Source organism: Phalaenopsis equestris, unplaced genomic scaffold (assembly GCF_001263595.1).
Source record: "Phalaenopsis equestris unplaced genomic scaffold, ASM126359v1 Scaffold000240, whole genome shotgun sequence".
In the NCBI taxonomy this organism is placed as follows: Eukaryota; Viridiplantae; Streptophyta; class Magnoliopsida; order Asparagales; family Orchidaceae; genus Phalaenopsis; species Phalaenopsis equestris.
The window spans coordinates 521,836-547,018 of NW_018164682.1; the positions used below are offsets into that span (position 1 = coordinate 521,836).

Consider the following 25,183-nt stretch of genomic DNA (forward strand, 5'->3'; position numbering starts at 1 on the left):
ACAAAAAATCCTCCAAATATTCTTAGAAACTCCAAAACAACAGCCATGTTTATTGCTCTAAAGTTAAAATTTAAAATGTTATTCATACCACCCCGAATTGGCTCTAAATAGGCATTTTGGGGCTAATATGCAGAATTTACTGTAGCCACACCTAGTCTAGCCCATAGGCGCCAAAATTGAATTGTAGATGCTGGCAGGTAGGAGAGCCTAAAGCCGCAACTCACAATTTGGTGCCACAGCACCCACAATGAAGTCAGGGTGTCTATTTTACTGTATTTTAGGTTTGTTTAGTGTTCTAAAATTGTCGTCGGGGCACCACAATCCTGGTTGCTAGTCCACATGTTCTTTTAGCTGTTCGATTAACTGCTAATTTTGCTCCATAACTTTTTCCTCTCTAAAATATGCTCCAGAATTTCAATTTAAGCTTCAAATCATTATTGAACCTAATTGATCAATGGAGGAGGATTAATGTTGATAGAGTTTGAAAAATGAAAATAATAATGTAATATGCACAAAGATACAACCTATAAGTATCACATAAATGTTCATTTAACAATGTATATTGGAAACAACCTTAGTTTTGCTATACAAAAACCATCCTTTTGTGGAGAATAATCTTCCTGTCCAGCATACAAGAGGTTTCTACAAGTCACAACCTCTTTGAGTGTACATCTGTTTTATATTCACGTCGAAAATGGATGCCATCTGATATGTTATATGGTTCCTAGAAGGTGTTTAGGAAGCGAGTTTTGTGAAAGTATAGTTGTGGAATTGGAAGGGAATGAAAATATGGGTGGTTGAAGATGTTTGGAAGGGGTATGATGTGCTCGATGGCTGAAATCGGCTGTTGGACAGCAGGTAGCAGCGAAATGGTAGAGGGGATCCCCTACATATTTCTAAACAAGATACAGACGCACCAAAGAAGATGATACAACACTTAAGAGAGTATAGAATAGAGAAATAGGTTCCCAAATATAATAATAATAGAAAAAATCTCTCAAAATAGAAAAACAAACATATAAATAGTCCCTCAAGCAAAAACCCTACTTAAAAATAAGCAAAAAACAGGAAATAAGCCATAAAAGGAAAAAAAATCTTGCTGAATTGGACTACGGGATGAAATCCACTTGGTTGGGATTTCCGTGATCGCGGATATACCGCGATCGAGATGGTCCTGCACCACCATCATAGCTGATTATTCTATTAATAGATTTCAAGTATCAATGATGCTTGTTACGCCACTATTTTAGTATTTCAAATTAGTTTTTTTCGAGCTGTGCGGGAAGTTCTTTTCCTTCTATACTTGATATAATTACTTTCTTTTTTTAATTTTTAAATTTTATTTTGTATTATTTTTCAGAGGCCAAGGTCATCCAATAGGCAGCTCATCGCCTTATTTTGGGCCTACAAAGAAACTGGATTTTGAACTTGAAATGGTTGGCTTCAGTAACTTGAAACTTGTAGTTTTAATGTATTACTTCACGCCATTCAACTAAACTAGAACTCAATCCTTCATAATTTAGTAGATCATGAATTCATGATTTTTTTGTAGTATGCCATAAATTTAGCATTAACATCTCTTTAGTGGATTTAATATCTTTTCAGGCTGCTATTGTTGGTCCAGGCAATCAGTTAGGCAAAAATATTGATGTTAGCGAGGCATATGACCACATTTTTGGACTTGTGCTTATGAATGACTGGAGTGGTGATTACCGTTCTTCTTTCTGTTATTTCAATTTGTTGCTTAGCTTGCATTGACGTTTCCAATAACTGGAGCTGCTTTTACAGCCAGGGATATCCAAGCATGGGAGTATGTCCCCCTCGGGCCTTTTCTTGGAAAGAGTTTGGTTTTGGGAAAAAAAAAAATTTTTTTTTTTTTTTTTTTTTTTTGACACCCTTTTGCTTGCGTGCTATCTTGCTAGAATCTGCTGCCCTGCTAAATTGAGATATTTTATGTAATAACTGCAATTAGGTACAACAATATCTCCCTGGATTGTGACCCTTGATGCTCTAGAACCTTTTGCCTGTGATCCACCAAAGCAGGTAAGTAGACCCTGACCGTCTCTTCTTCAGCAATTTTAGTTATAGAAAGGAAAGAGCAAAAGAAAGTAGAATCTTTTTTTTTTTTTAAATGTAACTTGCTATACTATGTTCAAAGAAATAATTTTCATGTCCTTTCTGAGGATCTGTGACCTTGTACCGTGAGGGCATAATACGAGCAATGGCTTCAGTTTATAAATCAGGCGACACTAAAGTCATCCAATTCAAAGTGGTTTACATTCCGAGTAAATTTTTTTTTTAGATGAACTTTTCATGTGTTATTGCTGGCTGCATGCATCTTTATCTGTTCATCTGTGCCTTGTATAAAAATCACTGTAACAATTCAGTTGCATCAGATTATATATTTCAAATTTTTTGAAGAATTTGATAAAAAGGAGACATGTTTCCGCATAGATTAGGGCAAAATAAAACATTTTATTCCACTAGCACAAAATATCACAATCCCAAATACATAAACGATAGACCTACAATTTGAGATGTAGGCAATTCTCTCCTAAACTCTAACTCCTAAGATTAAAGACGACAATCACATGCCCTAACCCTAATCATATTAAGCCTTATTTATACCAAACAAAAGTAGCTAATAAATGATTAATTGTCATTTTAGTTTTGTGCCTAAAGTAGGTCTTCAAATTATTTGGCAGCCTTGGTGTTGGTTCGGTGAGACCACTTGACTCAGTGAAGCCCGAGGCGGAAGACACCATAGACATCGGTCTAACATTACTCCCAACCCAATAAGTCACATTGTCCTTAAGGTGGAATAGAGGAGACTACTGCTTGATCAAGTCGTATGACTCCCATGGAAGGTCATATTCTGGCAAACATTTTCATTTAATCAACACTTATTTTCCACCTGTCAATTCCTCACGCAGTCCTCCAGTTGCTCCAAGAGAACTTTTATATCTTCAATCAAACTAAGGGGAATTGAAGAAGATGATACATTATTACTAATAACATGTCTCAACTCCGATACGTAGAACAGTGGTTGGAGTGTCAACAAAGGCGGTAGTTTTAAACGATAAACCAGAACACCAATGCGCTCAGTGGTCGCATAAGGACAAAATAGTTTGTGGAGAGCTTCTCATTCCTGCATTTGGCCAATATCTTCTATCGATGGGGCCAAAGTTTTAGATTATCATATCTCCTACCGCAAACTGCACATTCCTTCGATGTCTGTGGGCTTTCTTCTTCATAAATTGTTGAGGTTTCAATAAACGCCCCTGCAACTTTGTCGACACCTTATCCCTCTTTTCTTACTAATCCATCACAGACACCAGTGTTAAATTTTCATTTTTATGCCTTATGTAATCCTAATTATCTCTCTCTCTCTCTCTCTCTATATATATATATATATATATATATTTTTTTTTTTTTTTTTGAAAAAGCCCAAGGGCATATATATTAATATGGAAAAAATACAGAAAGATTGTATGAGAGCATCTAAAAGAAAGTCCAACTCACATAATAAAACGCACACAAAACTCAAATAAAGCAAAAATACATAAAAGTAAAAAAACCAAAAAGCCACAAAATGGTGCAAAAGTGCTAGGATCATTCCACTTTAGTCCTCTCTCTGTCTCTAATTTTTGGAAGTGAGCCGACTAACAAATTGGAAATGTGAGTACCATTGCCCGTAGTAACTAAAATATCATCCATCAGATTTCTAAGCACAAGTAGGTCTCTATTCTTCTTTTTCCTCCTAGATGTGTAGACATGTCATTCCTCATCCGATGATTGACTCATCTGATCAGTATATTCCAACGTTGGTCAGACAGGTGTAGGTTGTTGTACATCACGATCCCCATGAGCCTAACATTAACAGCTTGCTCAACCTGATGAGACGGTAGTAAAACAGTAGAAGTATTGTCACCTGTATTATTGGTGATATCTAGGGCAGTTGGGGTCTGAAGACTCACCCTCTCCCCCACGATAGGAGGTTCCAAAGACAGGGGAGCTACAACTGAGGACTGAAAGGTTGTCATATTGTCTGCGAGAATAGTGACATCATCCGGGGTAATCTTTTGATGATAAATATTATCAATAACTTGGAGCTTTTCAGGAGGATATGAAATCGCTGCCTCTGACGGAGCACTATGTTTTTTTGGTCTGAGTTGAGGGTATAGATGGTGGTATTGAGAACTGGAGTGACCGAACATACGACAATTTGAACAGTTCGAGGGAAAATGCTCAATCACTACCTTTTGTCAATATCCATGACGTTGTGTGCCCAACCAAATTTCCTCAGAGGCGGGTGAAATAATGTCTCTTTCAACAAGTACTCTGACTTCAGATGGACGAAAAAGATTAAAAGTAGAAATGTCTGCTTTGAGTGGCTTACCTAAGCTGAGGCAATAAAGTACAACAATTTTTGAGTAAAATAATAAAATTTCAAACCAGGGAGGCGAATCCAAACCAAAATGATTAGTGGTACTGCTGTGGGTTAAAATCTACAGACCATTTTTGAATCTTCATTGCTCTGTTATCAATCCAGATTATCCTTCGAGCAAATAAGCGTGTGTAATCATCTTCATTATTTAGTTTTATAAAAATGTGTCTTTCATCTAATAGTCCAATTTTCCACTCCCCAACATGGTGCATAAGCTCAAATTCCTTACGAATCAGCTCTATTTTGAGACGACCATACAGAAATTTTCCGACCAAATTCATTCCACAGGAGGAAACAAGTTAAATACCTTCAGCTTCTGTAAAAAGGACGACAAACTTTCCATTCTTCTACCAGGTTTCTGGATGTCCTCCGCCCACTCAAATGAAGGAGGGAAATAGCACGATTTAGGTGTATCTGAGGTGTGAACACCCGCAAGTGCAGCGGCATAAGATTTTTCAGAAACCATGGAGGTGCGGCGCAACAGAGCAGGGAGCGGAAACCCGAAACAGGGAGCAGGAGCGGAAGCCCCTGCGATCTCAAAGCAAACGGGAAAGAGCGGCGAAGCCCCTGCATCAGCTCGAGCTCGAGGATGACACAGCCGTCGCAGCCCGACACACGAACAGAGACGCAGAGATGCAGAGACGCAGAGCAAAAACGAAGCTGACGTGCGAGCAGAGATGCATGAGCAGAAACGAAACCGAAACGGGGAGCATGAGTGGCGAAGCCCCTACGATCAGTTTGAGCCCGAAGACGACGCAGCCGACGCACGAGCAAAAACGAAGCCGATGTGCGATATATATATATATATATATTATTCGGAATATATGTTATAAAATTCTTGCTAAATATTCTATTCACCCTTAAAGCCTCTTGGTCGAGCCCTAACCCCCCTCCCCCTGGACTTCACCTCCTTCCTCTACTGCACGCGCACAATCTCTGCCTTTGGCATGGCTTGGCTCTTCTGTAGAGCCGCAAAATCTCCTATTTGACTTCGGCTAGACACTGAAACTGCCTTGACGACGCTTTCGCCTTCCTCCACTGTTTGACAGAGATGTCGCCTCCCTTCGATTTTCGCTCCCTCCTTCATGCTTCTCCTTCGCATCGAACCGCACGAAGCTCGACGCGCATCTTTTCACGAGAACTTCATCGATGGAACTACAAACGCACGCGGCTTCGGCTCTTCTGGTAAGTTTCCGCCTCCCTAATACGACATTTTATAGGCAAACATACCTCTTAGGCCTTCCACTGCACCCCCCCAATCTGTTCGGTTTCTCGACTCCTCATTTCTCTTCTTCGGTTTCTCTCGAATGTTCGACTCTTCAACTCCTCTCCTCTGGGTAGACGAGGCATCACAAGTACTATGTTCATAATTTACTAAATGGGATGAATCGCGACAAAATAAGATTTTAGGAATGGTATAGAAAGTTATATAATATGAAGTGTTGTACCAGTACTTTGCCCAGGGTAGCTATTTAGCCCACCGCTTGGTTGCGTCGGATACAAAGCAATGTAAATTTCTCTACACGCTCTAATTAACAACTTTGGACTGTCCATCTGTTTGTGGGTGGTACGTTGTACTCTCTTCAATACGATCCCTTGTTTCTAAACATCTCCCTCTAGAAGTGACTCGAGAAAACATTATCTCAATTCGACTATCGATTCTGAAATTCTATGCAAATGGACAACCTCTTATATAAAAACGACAAAAGAAACAACAATGTAGGGATGACGTAGAGGAATAAAGTGAGCGTATTTGCTCAACCAGTTCAACACCACCAAGATGGTCATAAATCCTTCTGATTGAAGTGAACTTTTAATAAAATTTATCGTAACCTCTTCCCATACCTTGTCTGGTAATAGCAAAAGTTGTAGCAACCTCCTAGGTACTAATGCCATGTAATTTTGTTGTTGGCACGCATCACAAATTGAGACCACGTCCTCCACATCTTTTCTCATTCCCACCCAATATAATTATGATGCTATCTTTCAGTATATTTTGAGCATACCCGAATGACCCCCTCAATAGCACTATCGTGAAACTCATGTAATAACTTTGACATGTGTCTTGAATTTCGAGGTAATACATAACATCCCTGGTAAAGTAAATGTCAGTCATTCAATGAATAAGCGGGATAGCTATTCTCTCCATTCAATAAAGTCAACCGGATCTTGCCCAATTCCTTAGTTGCCTCACTCTATTGCCTTAGGACCTCCTATTCTAAAACCAAAGAGACCGACAATGCAGCAATTGATGTTCCTCCATCTATCGTGATAAGGCATCAACAACCTTCTTCTTTAATCGCGGGCGATACTAAATCTCAAAGTCATACTCCATTAGCTTAGATAGTCACCTCTAATGCTCCTTAGTCACCATACATTGTTGTAACTGAAATTTAAGACTAAGCTGATTTGTGTGTACTGTAAAATGTTGCCCCAACAAATAAGGTCGTCATTTCTAAATGGCAAGCACAATCACCATAAGCGCTCATGCATAAACTGACTTGAGTTTGGCTATCACAGTCAGGATTTGGCTGAAAAAAGTGTGTGGTCGTTGGTATTGCATAAGGACTACACCTAACTCATAGTCCGAAGCATCTGTATCTACAATGAAGGGGTGGCTAAACTCAGGTAACACCAATAGTGGTACATTCATCATAACCTTCCCCCCCCCCAACTGAAAGTTATCCTACTTCAATTGTTTCGTTAACGGCCACGTAATCGACCTATAACCCTTCGCAAACTTTCGATAATATTCTACAAGTCCTGGAAGGCATTTCAACTCACCCAAGATCTTAGGTAAGTGACCAATCTAGTATAGCCGCCACCTTGAATTGATCCGTCGAAACCCCTGTAGCCAACACCACATGTAGTAAGTATTCCACATTTGGTTGGGCAAACAAGCACCTCAAGTTAGCGTAGAGCTACTTAGTATTGTCAGCATCTTCTTCAAGTGCTCATTATGATTTTCAAAGGAACGACCGTACACTAAAAATTCACCAGAGAACAACAACACAAACTTTTGGAGGAAAGGCTGAAACACCATGTTCATTAGTGATTGAAATGTAGTTGGGGCATTGGTGAGCTCAAATGACATAACCAAAAACTCATAATGACCCTTATGAGTTCGAAAAACAATTATGTGTACATTCGATGGCCACATCTGAATCTGATAGTATCTTGACTTTAACTCAATCTTCAAAAATAATGCGATCTCAAAAAACTCGTCCAATAGCTCATCAATCACCAGAATGAGAAATTTATTAGATATTGTTTTCATATTCATTGCCAAATAATCCACACAGAAATGTTAACTCATTCTGTTTTTTACTAGCAAGACCGGACTAGAGAAGGGACTTATGATTGGTTGTATGATTCCTGCCTCTATTATCTCTTAGATCAATGTCTCAATCTCGTTCTTCTGCATTTGATATGGGCACACAATGATGGGAGAAAAACCACTACCTCAAGTTTATTGCATGCCTGTGTTCCCTCAGAGGAGGCAATCTGGTGGCAACCAGAAAACTTCTGCAAACTATTCTAGGAGTTGTTGGACCGGTGTTGTAATCTTTGCTAACACTGTGTCATGTGTTTCTTTTATACAATGCAATTTGACTAAGAATCTAAGCTTAGTGTCTTGAATTGCCCCAACCATGGTGTTGAGCATAACGAATGTCTTGCACAAATTAGGATCACCGGGAAGCATTATTTTCTCGTCTCCCTCCTAAAACTCTATTTTCAGAAGTCTCCAATTCATCATAATCTCCCTTAAGGACTGCAACCATGTCATACCCAATATCATGTTAGTACTGTCTATATCTTATTGAAGAAAATCCTCAACCACTTGAATACTCTGCAATGTCAAAATCTGATATTTACAAACTCTCTTGCTCTTCTACACGTGTGTCGTCCCCATCATTACTCTAAAACTTATTATTTCAACCATCTCAAGTCTCAATTGTTCCACTACTTGAGTGGAGATGAAATTATGGGTGCGCCCATTATCTACTAACACCACCACGTCCTACTCTCTGATCTGTCACCAAAGTTTTGTAGAGTGGGATCAGTGTGAATCCCAATACTAAGTTTAATAAAACTTCTATCATATCCAACTGAACACTTTTCTCCTCCAACACTGCAAACTCCTCTGTTTCTTCATCCTTTACCTCCTCCACGCTATACACTGTGAAAACCTGCAAGGTTCAATCCTTACAATGATGTATTGGGATAAATTTCTCATCACATCAAAAACATAATCCTTTAGCTTTTTTCTATTAAATCGTTGTCTCTGTAAGGCGTTTGAATATCACTCCCGTTCATGGCTTATTATTCCTATCTAGTGGAGCCTCCATCTGGTGTCCCAAAGTTTGAGATTCTGGTGTTACCATGGTTGTAGCATTTTTATATGACACTGAACTTGTGTTGCTCCTATTAATTCATTATATTGCATTCTTATCTTCAATCAAATGCACTAATTCCATCATTTTCTCCAATTCTCATGGTTTCAGCGGATGAAGCGCTACTTGAATTTATGGTTTCAAGCTCTTCATGAAGTTTCCTTTCAATACTTTTGATATCCTTCTCCAATGGCCAAATATCAATACAAAAAATTATTCGTGTAAATCCCCTTCCCGCATGGTTTTGAAATGCTCTGACAATCAATCCTCGAATTCTTCTCATCTTTTGATTGGATGATATTGTTCTCTTCATTGATACCATGCTATTGTCTTTCCTTCCAAACACAGACCACAACCATCAATTTTTCTTCCTCCGTCAGCCCATTAACAACAAATTATTTCTCCATGCAATAAACCCAACCATAAGCATCCTCTTCAACGATCGGAATCTTCAACTTTTTTATGCGTAAGCGTCCTCAATTTCCTCGATCGAAAGCTTGTTCCAACCATTAAGCAATGGTTGTATTTTATTACTTGGCCCATATTGATTTCCCTTCCATAAGTTTGGCTTGCCTCATAATCAACTCGTCCATTCCCATTGGCTCATGAATTGGCTTCCGCCGCGGCAAAAGGCACCGACACGGCTGGATGCATCCCTCGATCGGGATCCCACCCATCGTAGTTCTCTGTTCCAGGTCGAAATCCTTCAAATTGATCTTCTCTATCCCCGAATTGCACGTCATTGTCTGTTCCGCCTACTTTTGCTCGCTCCAACTTGCATGTCGTTCAATCCCATGCGTCTGATGCCTCTCAAGCCCAATTCACATGTCGTTGTTAGATCCTGTGGCCTCAAATCTGCCAATGGCAGCGACATTGCCCCCTATGTAACACCTCGTGCATGGATCCGGTTGGTGGGGTTCTCCGAGCCAAAATTGCACCCCTTAGCGTCGGCACTAGCGATTCCACTCTTCGTCGACATCATTGTAGGGCGCAGGGGCTTGGAGTGGAACTCTATGAGCCTCTTCATCATTTCTTTCAGGGTCATGATCCGCCCCTTCATGGACGAGAACCGCTCCTCTATGGACAAGAAATGCTCCTACATTCCTGATTTAAGTTGGCTCACATCTCCTTTGGATTTTTCCTCGAGAGCATCAACATCCTTCTTGGCCATCATTGCTCCCAGGTATGGCTTTGATACCAATCTGATAGGAACGAGATAAGTTTCCAGAAATATTAGAGCAATATAAAGTATTTTACTCCACGGGCATAAAACAACATAATTCTGAATGCATAAAAGATTAACCTACAATTCGAGAGGTAGACGATTCCATCTCAAACCCTAACTCATAAGATTAAAGACAAAAATAACTAGCCCTAATCCTAATCATATTAAGCCCTATTTATACCAAACAATAATAACTAACAAATGATTAAATTATCCTTTTAGTTTTGTGCCTAAAATAGATCTTCAAATTATATGGGGGGGTCGGTGTGGGTTTAGTGGGATCAGCTCAGTGGAGCTCGAGGCGGAAGATGCTGGTATAACAGAATTATATGGAGTAATTTTGTTATTCTTGTTACGGGGAGATCAATACAGACGTCATTATATTTTAATTTGCAGGATCCTCAGCCGTTGTCATATTTAGCTGAAAAGAAGCATATAAATTATGACATTCCTCTGGAGGTATGATTCTTTATGTTCCATTTTCCCTTTGCATATTTTATGTTTACCATGTCTTGACCAATAAAGCCAAAGATTTGTATTAGCTTTTGTATACTCATTGCAATATTTTTCACTGCAAGGTCTTGTTCAAACCGGCAGGGCAAGAACAAGCATCAGTCATTACAAAGAGTAACTTTAAACATCTGTAAGTATTTCATGGTAAAAAAATTCAAATAATGAGTGCCATTATTACATGTTTCTTCTGCTCTTACATTCATTGTATAGACAGCGTTTACTAGCTATTTCTGTCCCTTTCTAAACACAGATAAATTATGATTGCTAATTTTTAAGTAAATTATCGCCTGTACCTCAAAGAAATTTGAATCGGTGGATCCTCTGAGAGACTGATATGCCTTCTTTTGCATCGGTCCAGGAGGTATCGACGTGGACTGAGCCCTCCCAACCCAACTTGTCGGCCCAGCTGAAAGGGATGGAACCCTTCTATCATGAGAAGGATGATTTCAACTTTTAATGTGGGATCCGATTGGCCGCTAATCATGTATGTGAGGAGGGGAAGCATGGGGAATTTTGTTGAAAAAGTTTGAAGGGGTTTGAAGGGGTTTTAAGGGGTATTTATGAAGGCTAATTAGTTAAGGTTTGTTTTATGTTTTGTTTCCTGCAACTTTTCCTTTTATCGTTTTGTTTCTAGTGGTGTCTAGGGTCTGTGGACAGAAGATCTACTTCTTGAATTGTATATCATGCTTGTATCTTACTTATTTGCTTTGATATTAATCGATTAGCCCTAATTTTGGTTTCTTCCCACCTAATTATCTCAAGTTGTTCGCTGATTTTGGCTTGTGGTTGGTATCAATATGGTATCATAGCAAGATCTTAGAGAACTGACAACAAGAAAAGTTGATGTTTTGGAAGAAAAACTTAAATCTGAGACAGAGGAAATGTTTTCCTCCATTGACAATCGATTCTAGGACGTTCAGAAGATGATAAGAAAGCTTATTGAGATGCAATTCAAGACTTTGCCGTCGGCTCAAATTGCAAGACTTTGTCGTCAGCTCAATTTGCAAACCCGATGTCATTTTAGAAGAATGTGCCAAAGGAGCGGAATATGGAGGCCCGTTCCGAAGTTAACTTCAAGCGCCTTACAAAGGCAGAGGTGCAGTACAAGAGAAAAAATGAATTATTTTTTCGATGTGAGGAGAAGTATGCCCAAACCACCAGTGCAAGGATCACACAATCTATGTCCTTTTAGTTTGTGTGGGGGGAGGGGGTGAATAGTGAGGAGTCGGTGATACCAGAGTTAACCAAAACATATAAGAAAAAATAAATATTATTAGTTTAAGCAACTATGCGACTACAATCAATACAGTTGAAATGAAAAATATAACACGACACCTAAAAATCAAAAATAGCTACAGACACGACATAAATAATCAAACTAGGGTGGGATCTCGGTGTGTTGGTGGTGATTGGTAAGGGTTTGGCCCTTAGATGAGGTAACAAGTAGTGGGTGAAGGTTGGAGGTTGCGGTGACAGCAAAAGGTGTGGACGACGGTAGTGAAGGGGAGGAGTTGCGGCAATGGCAGCAAGCTGGAAGGAGATTAATGGATGGTTGGGTGGCTGGAACAGTAGAAAACAACAGGAAAAAGTTGTTTTCTGGCCGTTGTAGACAAGGGGGAATGTCGGCAGTAGCGACGAGGAATGTGGGGAACTATAGGACAACAAGAGAATGGCTATCTGGGGTGGCGGCAACAAGGACAAGTGGTTGGATTGGGAAAACTGCAAGGAAAACAACAAGGTACAACTATTTGGGGATGGTTGCAGCATTGGAGGGCAGTCGGGGGCGACTTGGGGAAGATGTGGGAAGGGATAGGGAAGATACAACCGGATTATCATCCAAACCATCAGATACAACCCTCGAAGGGAGACAAGACGCCGACAACTTTTCTGACAGAAATTTGAGCCAAAACAGAATTCTAAACCCTAATATAATACATATAAAGGAAATGACTAAAAATGAATGAAGGATAATAGGAAAGAAATCATAAGGGAGGAAAACATGACTGTTTTGGCCCGTCTCTCGCAATTGGATATCCCGCGGTACTGTAGCAGCTACAGTACCGTGTCTGCAGTTAGTTCTCGCGTCAATCTCCCAGCTTGAGATAGCTTTGACCTCATCTGTCGAAGCTGTTATCTTTGCATTATATGGCGTTAGGTCGATTACAGTGAAGGTGGTGTAAACTTTATAATCTCCTAGTAAGTCAATCATATTAGCATTGGCATTCCAACACACATCTTGATAGAATATGTATCCATCCTTTTGTGGCTCAATCATAACCAAAGTTGTACATGGATGAGTATTCTCTCGAACCAAGCTTCCAGCAATCAAACTTTTAGTTGGCTTCTTCCACTCTTTGTACTCATTCGAGTGTATCTGATAAACAAGTATGTAAAGAGGAATCAATTCTGGGACAAATCTATAGCAGACTGGACCACACTGAAGTTAAACACTTAGGAGATTCCTCTTCTTCTCTGAAAGGACCTGGATCCCATTTCAAGATGTTTCTTCTTACAAAGCTCCTAGACAGTTTCCAACATTGTGGTTCATCCATCCTGCCTGATCAGCTGTCAATGGGTATACAAATGAACTGAATTTATTACCCCATTGACTTCTTATGGGAGAGACGCAAAAGAGTCTCATCTCAGACATATTTGATCTTCTTCAGTAGAGGCAACTCATGAAGTAGGCTATATTTCTGAGAAGTCTAAAATTCTCTTATATGAGATTGCCCCATCTCTAATATCAGTTTTTCAAACTCATGGCTCTTTTAGACATCCAATACCGGTCCTACTGATACTTCTTTTAAACTCTCCAAAATAGTTGCTCTAAACACCACCATCTTATACTCTGCATAAATGTCAATTACTTCGGACTCGTTATATTTTAGAACAATTATTGTCAACTCAATTGGAGTCTCTCCTAGGTTCAACTCGTTTAGTTGGCTTCTCCTCGTCGGTTAGAAGTTGAAAATCATCTCTCAAATCTTCATCTTTTCCTAGATCATCATTTATTTCTTCAATTTCTCTCTGATCAGTGAAAATGATCGCTCTCCTGGTTGTGTAACTTGATTCACTATGCCCAAGTCTATAACACGTGAAGACTTCTTGACTGGGACGGATTTAGGAATGCGACTTGATTCCATCTGTTTTCTACTCTGAACCAGCTTTTTCCTTTGACAAGGTCAGCTTGGATATTCTCATGGGTGTATTATGGCTGTAAATTTCTGAGGTTAAACTCTGCTTGTAAGATGTGGTGGTCGCCCGATGATGTGGTCTTTCCACTTCTGAAGTTAGGGTTTGAACATTATGTCTATAATAAGTTGGTAGGAACTGATGTTGCATCTTTCACTTAATCTTGGACTAGGTAATAATCTTTTCTTTTTCCTCACGATGGTGTATGGACTTCAGATTCTCCCTATGGAAACGTCGTGGCTTGTCTTCTTCATCTTCGTTCTCCCTATGGAAGGGATTCAAGTCCTCTCCTCTTTCTCCCCTCCGACTATTCAGATCCCGATAGAGGGTAATCTCCCCTTGGGTCCCATCATCAATCTATGTCAGACTCTATTGAAGGCGACGAATCTCTTACTGTATCTAATTTCGGGTAGGTCTAGCATGTATCTTCTTGGTGACATGGTTGAGGTTTGGGATTTGTGAAGTAGAAAAAGTATTTGGAGTCAGGAAAGAAAATATTTGGTTTATGGAGGATGCTAGGAAACCCTGGGATAGGAGTATGGTTAGGCTAGCTCTAATACCAAATATATCGAAGTTAAGTTAAATCATAACAGAAAAAAGCAAATATTATTACTTAAAACAACTAAGTGATTTCAATCAGCAGACTTGAAAGGAAATATATAACAACCCAACACTCGGAAATCAAAAAATGGTAACATACATGACACAAATAATCAAACTACGGTGGGATCTCGAGGTATTGGTGGTGATTGGCGAGGGTTTAGCCCTTCGACGAAGTAGCAAGGAGCTGGTGAAGGCTGGAAGGTGGGCGATGGCAAAGGGTGTGGACGGCGACAATAAAGGAGAGGAGTAACCTCATTTAGAATTCATTCCATTTGAATCGGTGTTTTCTCCATCACGATTCTTGTGAAGAGGCATGAACAGTAATTAGTCTTTGACAATTCCTATGTGAAAATGCATATCTATTGAAATATGTATCACACATAAAAAAATATGGTCAAATTTTCATTGTTCATGTTGATTCCCTGGTTATAAGATCAGCTAAGCCCTACTTGGTCACTCCAGGAGCAACTATCCACGGTCATTATGGGGAAACCTTTTATGAAGGAGATGAAGGAGATTCATTAATTACAGATTCATTAATTACATTTATATATGAAATGTCGAGATCTGGTGACATAATGCAAAGTCTTCCAAAAGTAGAACAAATTTTAGAAGGTCATTCAATTGTTCAATATCGATGAATCTCGAAAGAAGAGTTGAAGGTTGAGACGAACGTATTCGAAGGATTCTTGGGATCCCCTGGGATTCTTGATTGGAGCTGAACTAACCATAACCCAAAGTCATATCTCTTTGGATAATAAGATAAAAGGTTTATCGATCCCAGGGGGTACAGATCCATAATATAGCGTAGCAAGCTGGAAGGAGAGGAACGGATGGTTGGGTGGTTGGAACAACAAAAAAATAGCAGGAAAAGGTTGTTTTAGAGCAGCTGCAACGAAGGGAAATGTCTGCGGAAGTGACGGAGGATGCGAGGAGCTGCAAGATGACAAGAGAGTGGCTATCTGGGGTGGCGGCGGTGAGGATAGTTGTTGAATTAGATAAACTGTTGGGAGAACAGCAAGGTGCGACTAATGAGGGGTGGTTGCAACAATGGAGGGCGGTCGGGAGCAACGTGGAGAAGATGTGGAGAGGGATTTGGAAGATAAATATCAACTCGGGGAGAGAGATATAGCCGGAGCACCACCCAAACCTTTGGATACAACCCTCGAAGAGAAACAGACACTGGCGGCTGTCTTGACAGAAATCTGAGCCAAAACTGAATTTCAAACCCTAATATAACACATATATAGGAAATGACTAAAACGAATGGAGGATTATAAGAAAGAAAGCATAAGAAAGGAAAATGAGACTGTTTCAGCCCGTCTCCCGTGATTTCAAAATCATGTGGCATTGTAGCAGCTACAGTACCGCCTTTGAGGTAAGCTCCCACGTCAATCAGAGAAAGAAATGGAGGAAGAGGAGCACATACACGTTTTCCTTAACTCAATGGTGGGATTTACTCCAATCAAACCATGATTGTGAGGGGACAGATCGGGGGGCAGTTGGTAGTGGTGTTGGTGGATAATGGGGCCACTCACAATTTCATCTCAAATTGGGTTATGGATCAGCAGGGGTTAAAGCTGGTAGATACGGGAAGCTTTATGGTCATAATGGAGACGGGGAAAGTGGAGAAAAGTCGGTGAATTTGCAGAGGTTTTGTATTGACACTACAGGCCTACAGAAGGTGAACTTTCTTCCCTTGGACTTGCGAAGCATTGATGTGATTATGGGGATGAAGTGGCTACAGAAGATTGGGGGGATGAGTGGATTGGAAATCTATGACTATGGAGATTAGTGTGGAGGAGAGGAATGTGGTGTTGAGAGGAGATGCTAGCCTATGTAGAACCATGATCTCAGTCAAAACCATGGTCAAGATGATACACGGATCAGGTTTGAGCTATTTGGTCGAGTTACAGAGTATAGAGGAGATCTGGGCGCCCGATTTGGTAGAGTTCCCCAAGTGTGTTCAACAGCTTTTGCAGTAGTTTTTGTTTCGCTTTCAACATCCTAACAGATTGTCGCCATCGTAGGACCACGAGCATACCATTAAATTAAAGGAAAGTGTTTCCTCTATTAGTATTAGACAATACTGGTATCCTCAGATTTAGAAGAATGAGATAGAGAAGTTAATCCGATAAGTGTTTGAAACAGGGATTATCAGGCCCAGAGTGAGCCCATTTTTCAATCTAGTTCTATTGGTTAAGAAAAAATATGGTAGTTGGAGATTTTGTGTGGATTACGATGTTTTGAACGAGAAAACTGTCATGGACAAGTTTCCAATTCTGGTAATTGATGAGGAGTTAGATGAATTTTATGGAGCTATCATCTTCTCAAAAGTCAATATGAAGTTGGATACTATCTGATCTTGATGAATCCAATAGATATACACAAGGCTGCATTCAGGACTCATGAAAGACAAACGAGTTTTCGGTGATAACGTTTGGCCTTGCTAATGCTCTAGCCACATTTCAGTCTCTCATGAGAGTGGATTAGGTGACCAAGCCTAAGATAGCAGTGGATTAGGTGACCAAGCCTGAGATAGCAATGGATTAGTCCAAGATCGAGGCTATGTTGGACTAGCCTTTGATGAGGAGCTTGAAGGAGTTAAAGAGGATTCTTATATCTCACCGAGAACTACCAAAAATTCATGAGAGGGTTCAGAAGATAGCATGGTTACTAACAGAGCAGCTGAGGAAAGATAATGTCAAGTGAGAGGAAGCAGCAACACAAGCTTTCAAACAGCTAAAGAGAACCATGACTAGTGTTCTTTATTAGCACTTTCATACTTCAGTAGACCATTTTTGGTAGATACATATGCGTCAAAGTATGGATTGGGAGCAGTACTCATGCAAGTCCAGTGGCTTGTTGCCAATTTTAGCTTGGTGCTCGGGACCAAGGCAAGGCTCAAGTCCGTGTGCGAACAAGAATTGATGGTAAGTCGTAATCATTTATAAGTGATGTCCTATCTGTTGGGGCGACACTTTATAGTCAGGAGAGATCAGAGGAGCTTGAAGTATTTGTTGGAGCAAATGACTGGGATTGAGGAGCATCAAATGTGGCTAAGTTACTTGTATCTGAGTTTGAGATCTAGTACTGCCCTAGATTGGAGAATAAAGCAACAAATGCACTATTGAGGAAGGTGGAGAAATCCCAATTGACAGATTTATCAATACCTATGGTCCTAGATTGAGAAGCCCTGAGGCAGGAGAACGAGCAGAATGAAGGCCTAACGAAGATCATGGGAGAGTTGTTACAGGATCTGATTAATCATCCAAGATACACATTGAAGGGGCAACAAGTACTCTATCAGAGACTATTTGTGTTACCTAGGGCATCAGGGTATATCCCTAAATTGTTGCAAGAGTTTCCTTGCAGAGTGATTGGGGGGCACTCGGGGGGTACATAAGATACAATGAAATATTGGTCGAGCTATATTGGGCGGGGATGTGCTGAAATGTAGAGGATATGATGGGGAGATGCAATGTGTGCCAACGACCATGTATTTGACTATGACATCAAAAGGGTTGTTGCAGTCCCTAGCCTTACCTGAGAAGGTTTGGGAGGAGGTGATGATGGATTTTATAAAATGGTTTTCACGATCTGGGGGGTTTACTGTGATATTGGTTGTAGCGGATCGCCTGAGCAAATATGTACATTTCATTCCATTATGATGCCCTTGCACTCTTGTCCAGTCGTCAAGGTATTCATACAGAAGTGGTTCGTTTGCATAGTGTTCTGAAAGCGGGTTGTATCAGGGAAGGACAAGGTGTTTCTCGACCATTTATGGAAAGAATTGTTCAGGTTATAGTGAATATATCCTAAAGAGTACAACACACCATCCCCAGATAAATGGCCATACGGAGGTGATCAACAGGAGTATGAAGACGTACCTACGCTGTTTTGTATCAGATATGTTGAAGTTTTGGGCAAAGTATTGATACAACACTTTGTACCATACTATGGCACATACCGCCCCTTTCAGGATTTTGAATGGGCAAGATCCACGTCACCTGATATACTATGGGCATAGCTCTACACCGATATCCAGTGTAGACCTATACTTGGAGGAGAGGGATATGATATTAGCATAGCTCAAGGGACATCTACTGAGAACCAATAGATCATGAAGAGGAATGCTGATGGGCATAGAAGGGGATACAATTCGAACTCGAAGACATGGTCTACTTGAAGCTGAGATCTTATTGGCAGAAGACATTGACCAGAAGGAATGAAAAAGCTTTCTCCACAATTCTTTTGACCCTATAAGATTACGACACGCATTGGGGCGGTGACATACCGTCTGAGGCCACCACCATCATCATTATGCATCTAGTCTTACATGTATCACAAGTGATGCAGAAGCCATTTCCATCAATTTATCTTGAGGACAAGGTTCTTCATTGGGAGAATAGTATTGATACACCTGTTGTTACACTGGTCCAGGAGGGACCGGCTTGGACCGAACCCTCCTAACCCGATCTGCCGGCCCAGTTGAAAGGGGCGGAACCCTCTTATCATGAGAAGGACGATTTCAAACCTTGGGTGGGCCCGATCAATTGCAAATCATGCATACGAGAAAGGGAATTATGTGGGATTTTGGGGCAAAGTTTGAAACAACAAATTGGATTAGGACTATAGCATGTTTTCAGTACAATGCATAAAAGATCCAAAGGTTCTACAATTTTCCATTCCATCTTCTTATCTCGAGGCACGAAGGTGAAAAGAAAAAGAGAATCCACCCATTTTTCATTCGTTTATCTTATTGTCAACTAAACCGACCTAAACAAGATTCTAACCAGCATATAAAATTTTCACTCCTGAGAAGAATGAGCATGATTCCAAGTAGAAATATTGTGTTCCTTATTTAATTTATTCACTTCTCAAGCATTCTAGTACAAGATGTGAAATGATAAGTTAAATGAAAAAAAACAAAAGCAAAAAATGCATTAGCTATTTCTAATTAATTAGCAAGCGATTTCTTTCCCGTCCATTTACGAAGCCAAAATCAATGAACAACTTCCAAGAATTATGTGTGAGGAAATCCAAATTAGGGTTAATCAATTAATACCAAAGCAAATAAGCAAGACTCCACAAACCCTGGACGCCGCTAGGAGTAAGACGGCAAAAGGAAAAGCTCCGGGAAACAAAACAAAATAAACCCTAGCTAATGAGCCCTCAGTAATTGTTTTCTTTATTGCTAATAATTCTTTTTCATTAATATGATAATTCTGTTCGGTGGGGTATATGTTCCCGAACTATATCTACATAGAAGTTCAGTACTGTTACGACTAGCTTTTAAAATTGCTCTCCATGTTATTTAATAGTTTTTTTTTCTAGAAAAAACTATTCAAAAATCCCTTCAAAATTTTTTGGATGCATTTTTTATGTCCATGTCAATAAAAAATATAGAGAAAAATTTAACTCGAGCTCTCCACTCTATATTCATTGGATATTTTGCCACACAAAAGGGTATAAGTGTTATCATCTGACCACAAAAAGGTTTTTCATTTCAATTGATGTCACTTTTGATGAATCTATAGCTTCTTCACTCAAATTCATCTTCAAAGGGAGAATTCCATCTTGATGATGATATCTTTTATCTTGACATTCCTATAACAGAAAATTTAGGTCTATACCAGAAAGAATAAGCCCTACTAAAATCTCCAGTAAGTCCAAGCTCAAAACCGTTGCCAGGTAATACTACTCAACATACTACGACTCATTTATATATCATCTCTCGATGCATCTCATTTCATAATTTTTCTCTATCTCCTAAATTTTTTTTTAACCAACATCAATATATAATATATATTTTCATTCCACAAACTCTATTTAAGACACTTGAAAATAAAAGTTGGAATGAAGCAATAAGAGAAGAGATTAATGGCTTAAAAAAAATCATATATGGATATCACTGAATTACCAAAAAGAAAGAAGACAGTATGATGCAAATAAATTTTCACAGTGAAGTACAATGCATGAGAGTGCCTAGATAGGTAAATAAATAATGATTATTAGCAAAAGAATATACTCAATCATAAAAAAAACTTTTTCTTATGTTACGGAAATGAATATTATTCGTATTATGATATTCCCAACTGTAAATTATGGTGACTTATACAACAATATGATGTAAAAAATGTTTTCTTACATGGTGATGCCGAAGAAGGAATCTATATGGATCCATCATCAAGATTTGATAACACTTATAAAAAGAGTAAGATATGCAGATTGAAAAAGGCTCTATATGGACTAAAACAATCACCAAGAGTTTAGTTTGAATGATTTGAAAAGGCTATGGAATGAGTTGGATACAAATAGAGTCAAAGAAACCATACTTTAAACACTTTCTTGGTGGTTAAATCACAATCCCTATAGTGTATGTTAACGATATGATTATTAAAGGAGATGATCATCAAGAGAAAGCAGCTGCCAGCAAAACGTTTGTTGAAAATTTTGAAATTGAGTTTGTAATTCTCAAGTACTCTTGGGATTAGAAGTGGCTCAATAATTATTTCCGAAAATATATATGTATATTATGGATCTGTTAAAAGAGATCAAGTTGACAGAGTATAAGACATGTGAAACTCCAACTTAACCAAGACAAAAATTGGACCTTGATGAAGGAGCTAATGTAGATACGTGATAATATCAAAGGTTAGTGGAAAACTTGTTCTGCTTATCTCACACTTGTCCTGACATCTCATTCATAGTAAATCTAATTAGTTAATCTGTGCACAAACTTGAAGAATCACACCTTCAAGTCACTTATAGGATTCTCTGATATCTCAAATCAAGCGTAGGAAAAAAATTCTATACAAAAGATATGATACCTTACAAGTTGAGGAAACATATATATAGACTATGCTGGATCAACTGTGGATTGGTTTACTTCAGGGTATTATACATTACTAGGAGGAAATCTCATAATGTGGCGAAGCATATAACAATCTGTGGTTTTAAGATCAAGTGTAGAAGCCAAGTTTAGAGCCATTGTATAAGGGATCTGTGAGTTTCTACAAGTTAAAATTATATTAAAGCATTAAAAATTAAGTAGAAATAGTCTATGAAAATATATTATGATAACAAATTGATCATCAATATTGCACACAAATCTATTCTACATGGTCATATCAAACATGTTAAGCTTTATAGGTACTTTATAAAAAAGAAATTAGAAAGCGGGCTGATTTGTGCAACTGACTAATATATTCATTAAAGGATTATGCAACCCAACATTTAAAAAATATCACAAGCAAATTTGGAATGATAGATCTCTACCATTCAGTTTGAGAGAGAGTGTTTCTGCTCCAATCATAGCAAAGAATTAAAAGTACACGGATCAAGGATTTGTGCCATTGGATCTATTTACTTACGACCCGCAGATAGCAAAATCTTTAAGGCACACAGAGCAAGGCTTTTTAGAATTAGATTTGTCTCACTACAACCATTATAATTCATGTGCTTCCTATAGGATCACCGGTCTCATGCCTCTTGGAGTTATGTATAACCCTCTCCTTTTGTACAAAGAAAAGAATGGGATTCTTGAGAGATTCCCCATTACTTATTTTCTACAATAACCACTGACTGTTTCTTGGATGCTTAAATATTTGACTTTACATTTATATTTGATTGACCTACTTGAATTACCTGATGAGGAGATTGATTTTGAATGCTTTACTATTGTTTCTTTTTGCCCATGTCTCTCTCTCATTTATATAATTCGCCAGATACTGGACAATCACGCAGCAGCTTGCGCACCACACCATAAATGGCTGCAATTTAAGATCTGGTGATCTTCTTGGCACTGGCACAATAAGCGGACCTGTATGTAAAGTATCTCATCATTTATTTAATGGCAATGCTTTAATAGCATTTTTTATTTTCAGGGAAAGATATGTCCTTGTCACAAGCACTTGAATTTTATATATAATTTGCAGGAAAATGACTCGCTTGGCTGCTTGCTAGAGATAACGTGGAATGGACAAAACCAACTTAGCTTAAATGGCTCAGCTCGGACTTTCTTGGAAGATGGTGATGAAATCATTATTACTGGGTGCTGTGAGGTTTGTTCTCATATTCATCGAAGCCCATGGACCAAATTATTATTCCCTTATTTGCTAAACTTAAATTAATGGCAACATGTAAAGACGATTGAATCTGTGCATATCTTACTACTGATACTAAAACTTTATTAGAGAAATGAATCAAGTCCAAGGAGTGAGAGGACGCCGAGTGACGCTAGGTCTCAAATGAATCACACGAAGAAGTTGTTTATAGAGAATATATTGAACTTTTTTGAATAGGTGCGGGAAAATCAAACCGAGCTAGTAAATTATAATTCCAACAAAAAAAAAAACAAATGTAGGGGATTCTCAAGAGTTTTTGTTTCAAATTTTAAGTGATTTTTCCTATGCTTTGCTTGTTAGAATTTTAGAATCTGGATCCGACCATTTACTCCATCTTTACAGGTGATCATTAAGGTTGATGTTACAAGATTGGTAACTTTGCACAATTTCATAAGAAAATGAATATGCTTCATAATACATACTAATTTGTAGCATAATAATCACATTCATATTATTTTCATGAAAACAGCTAAACCTATACAATATTTATGAGCAGCTGAAAAATCATTTCTGCTCTGTGAATTCAGGGGCCAGACTACAAAGTAGGGTTCGGCACGTGCACTGGTAAAATAATCCCAGCAATTCTCGAGGATAAATGATGTCAAAGCCCTTCTCAGTTCTCTTCTCTTGCTTGCTTCTCAGCGCAGAGAGGTTTTTAATCCCACCATCTCTTGTCATTTAATAAATAGCTTGCATTATGTTTATTGCTTTTCATTCCGACACTCCAAAAATGTGAGGAAAATAGTTCATTCACATAAGTTTGAGCATGGCTTGATGGAGACGACTTATTAATGAAATAACCCATTTTATTCTCAAGAAATAACACAATTTAGCAAAAATATATGTCGGTAACTTGTTTGATGTGATTGAGACGTTTGTTTTTATAAGTAAATATGAAAAATTAGATGTTTGATGTGTAAATAGATGACAGTTAGTTTTGTGATATGTATTGAAAGCCACCATTTTTGTTGTCTGTCGCTCAGCCCAGGAGATAAGCGTACTTCTGCCATTCTTGCAGCTGCTACATTTGGGGTAGTGGAACAGGATGTGTGCTGTATGCTATATATTCCACACAATTTCTAATATGCTATATTTCTTTCAAATAAATTTAATGACTTTGACATTTTTCACTAAAATTTGGGCGGATTGACCCAAATTTCTTTTTCTATTATTTAATAGTTTGTATATTTTTAGACATTAAACTTGATTGAAAATGTGACAATTTTCCTAAGGGGGATTTTTTATTTTTGTATTTAAAATGAGTGAATAAATTTATTATTTATTATTATTTTTTAAAAAATTTAAAAGCTTTGAAATATCCTAAAGAAGGCAAGTAGAGGAGGGTTTCACCTGATTGAAAAGCCTATACTTAAACTTAGAGATTTCATCTGATTGTATGAAGCCCAAGTTTTTATGATTGTATTAGGCGTACTGATCGCTAGGGGTGTAAACAACCGAACACGAATGAATGAATGAATAGAGCTTGTGTTCGTGTTCTGTTCATTTGAAATTTAGTTTGTTTGAAATAAGCTCGTGTTCGAAATTGTTCGTGAAGTCACTGTTAGTGATTATTTTTTAACGAATAAGCCGAACACGAGTTGTTCGCGAATGACGAGCCAGTTTGACATTCCTAATATTAATATATATAAATAATATATTATATTAATTATATAATTTATATTATATAAATATAAAATATATATATTGCATATTAATATATTATTATTATTATTTTATTATATATTATAATTTTTTAATTTTAATTTTTTAACATATCATAAATTTTTTATATATAATTATTTTAAATTATTTTATATTTCGAATACGAACAAACGCATCACTGTTCGTGTTTGGTTCGTTTAACTAGCCGAACGAAAAAAATTTGTTAGTTAACGTTCGTCTCGTTTACTTATCGAACGAATTGAACATGAGCTCATTGACGACTGCTCGCGAACAACGAGCTTTTTCGACAACCCTATTGATCGCCGGGCATAAACATGGGTTGTATACCTGTATAATATTCAATTTTAGGATGACATTATTGATTATAATTATCATCCATATATAAAAATTAAAGAAATTTACCTGCATACCATAAGTCATATGCATTTATACATCTATGACCAAAAATTTGATATTTGCACTTATAACACTTTAGCATCATAATGCTATGCATGAAAAAGGTAAATATGAAAATTTACGTAATAGATATATAAATATATAAGAAGTGTATGGTATGTATGTAAATGCTCGTTTTTACAATCAAATGCTTCCCTATTTTCACTAAAAATATAAGTTCATTCAAATAGATTTATGTAATTTTTTTTTTTTACAGAAATACATTTCATTTATTTGACTGACGATCAAATAATTTTAAATGTAAGTGGAAGTATGCGGCTCGTGTTGTAGCGAAATATGAAGTGATTAAACTAATTTGAACATAAATAGGTAATGGCATTAAATTAAAAGGAAAATGATCATTCCTCTTAGAAATAAACATGGCTCTCTCTCTCTCTCTCTCTCTCTCTCTCTCTCTCTCTCTCTCTCTCTCTCTCTTTCTCTTTGTTTGTAGGAAGAGCCAATTCAAGTTAAGTCATTGATTGTAGTTGGCTTGGTCAAATTATAAATTGCTCATATTCAAATAAAACTTGAGCCAAACTTTCATATATATATATATATA

General features: G+C 38.1%; 1 protein-coding gene across 1 annotated transcript in view; it reads left to right on the plus strand.

Annotated features, from left to right (window-relative positions):
* LOC110023981 (fumarylacetoacetase) overlaps nt 1–23,365 on the plus strand; it is a 65,764-nt gene extending 42,399 nt beyond the window's left edge. The window contains exons 6-14 of the mRNA XM_020723661.1: nt 1,361–1,436; nt 1,606–1,705; nt 1,789–1,842; nt 1,973–2,043; nt 10,463–10,525; nt 10,645–10,709; nt 22,105–22,201; nt 22,315–22,440; nt 23,031–23,365. Coding sequence (XP_020579320.1) covers nt 1,361–1,436; nt 1,606–1,705; nt 1,789–1,842; nt 1,973–2,043; nt 10,463–10,525; nt 10,645–10,709; nt 22,105–22,201; nt 22,315–22,440; nt 23,031–23,102 — 724 coding nt within the window. The 3' untranslated portion in view covers nt 23,103–23,365. The remainder of the gene's footprint in view (nt 1–1,360; nt 1,437–1,605; nt 1,706–1,788; nt 1,843–1,972; nt 2,044–10,462; nt 10,526–10,644; nt 10,710–22,104; nt 22,202–22,314; nt 22,441–23,030) is intronic.
* Nucleotides 23,366–25,183: the final 1,818 nt, after the last annotated feature.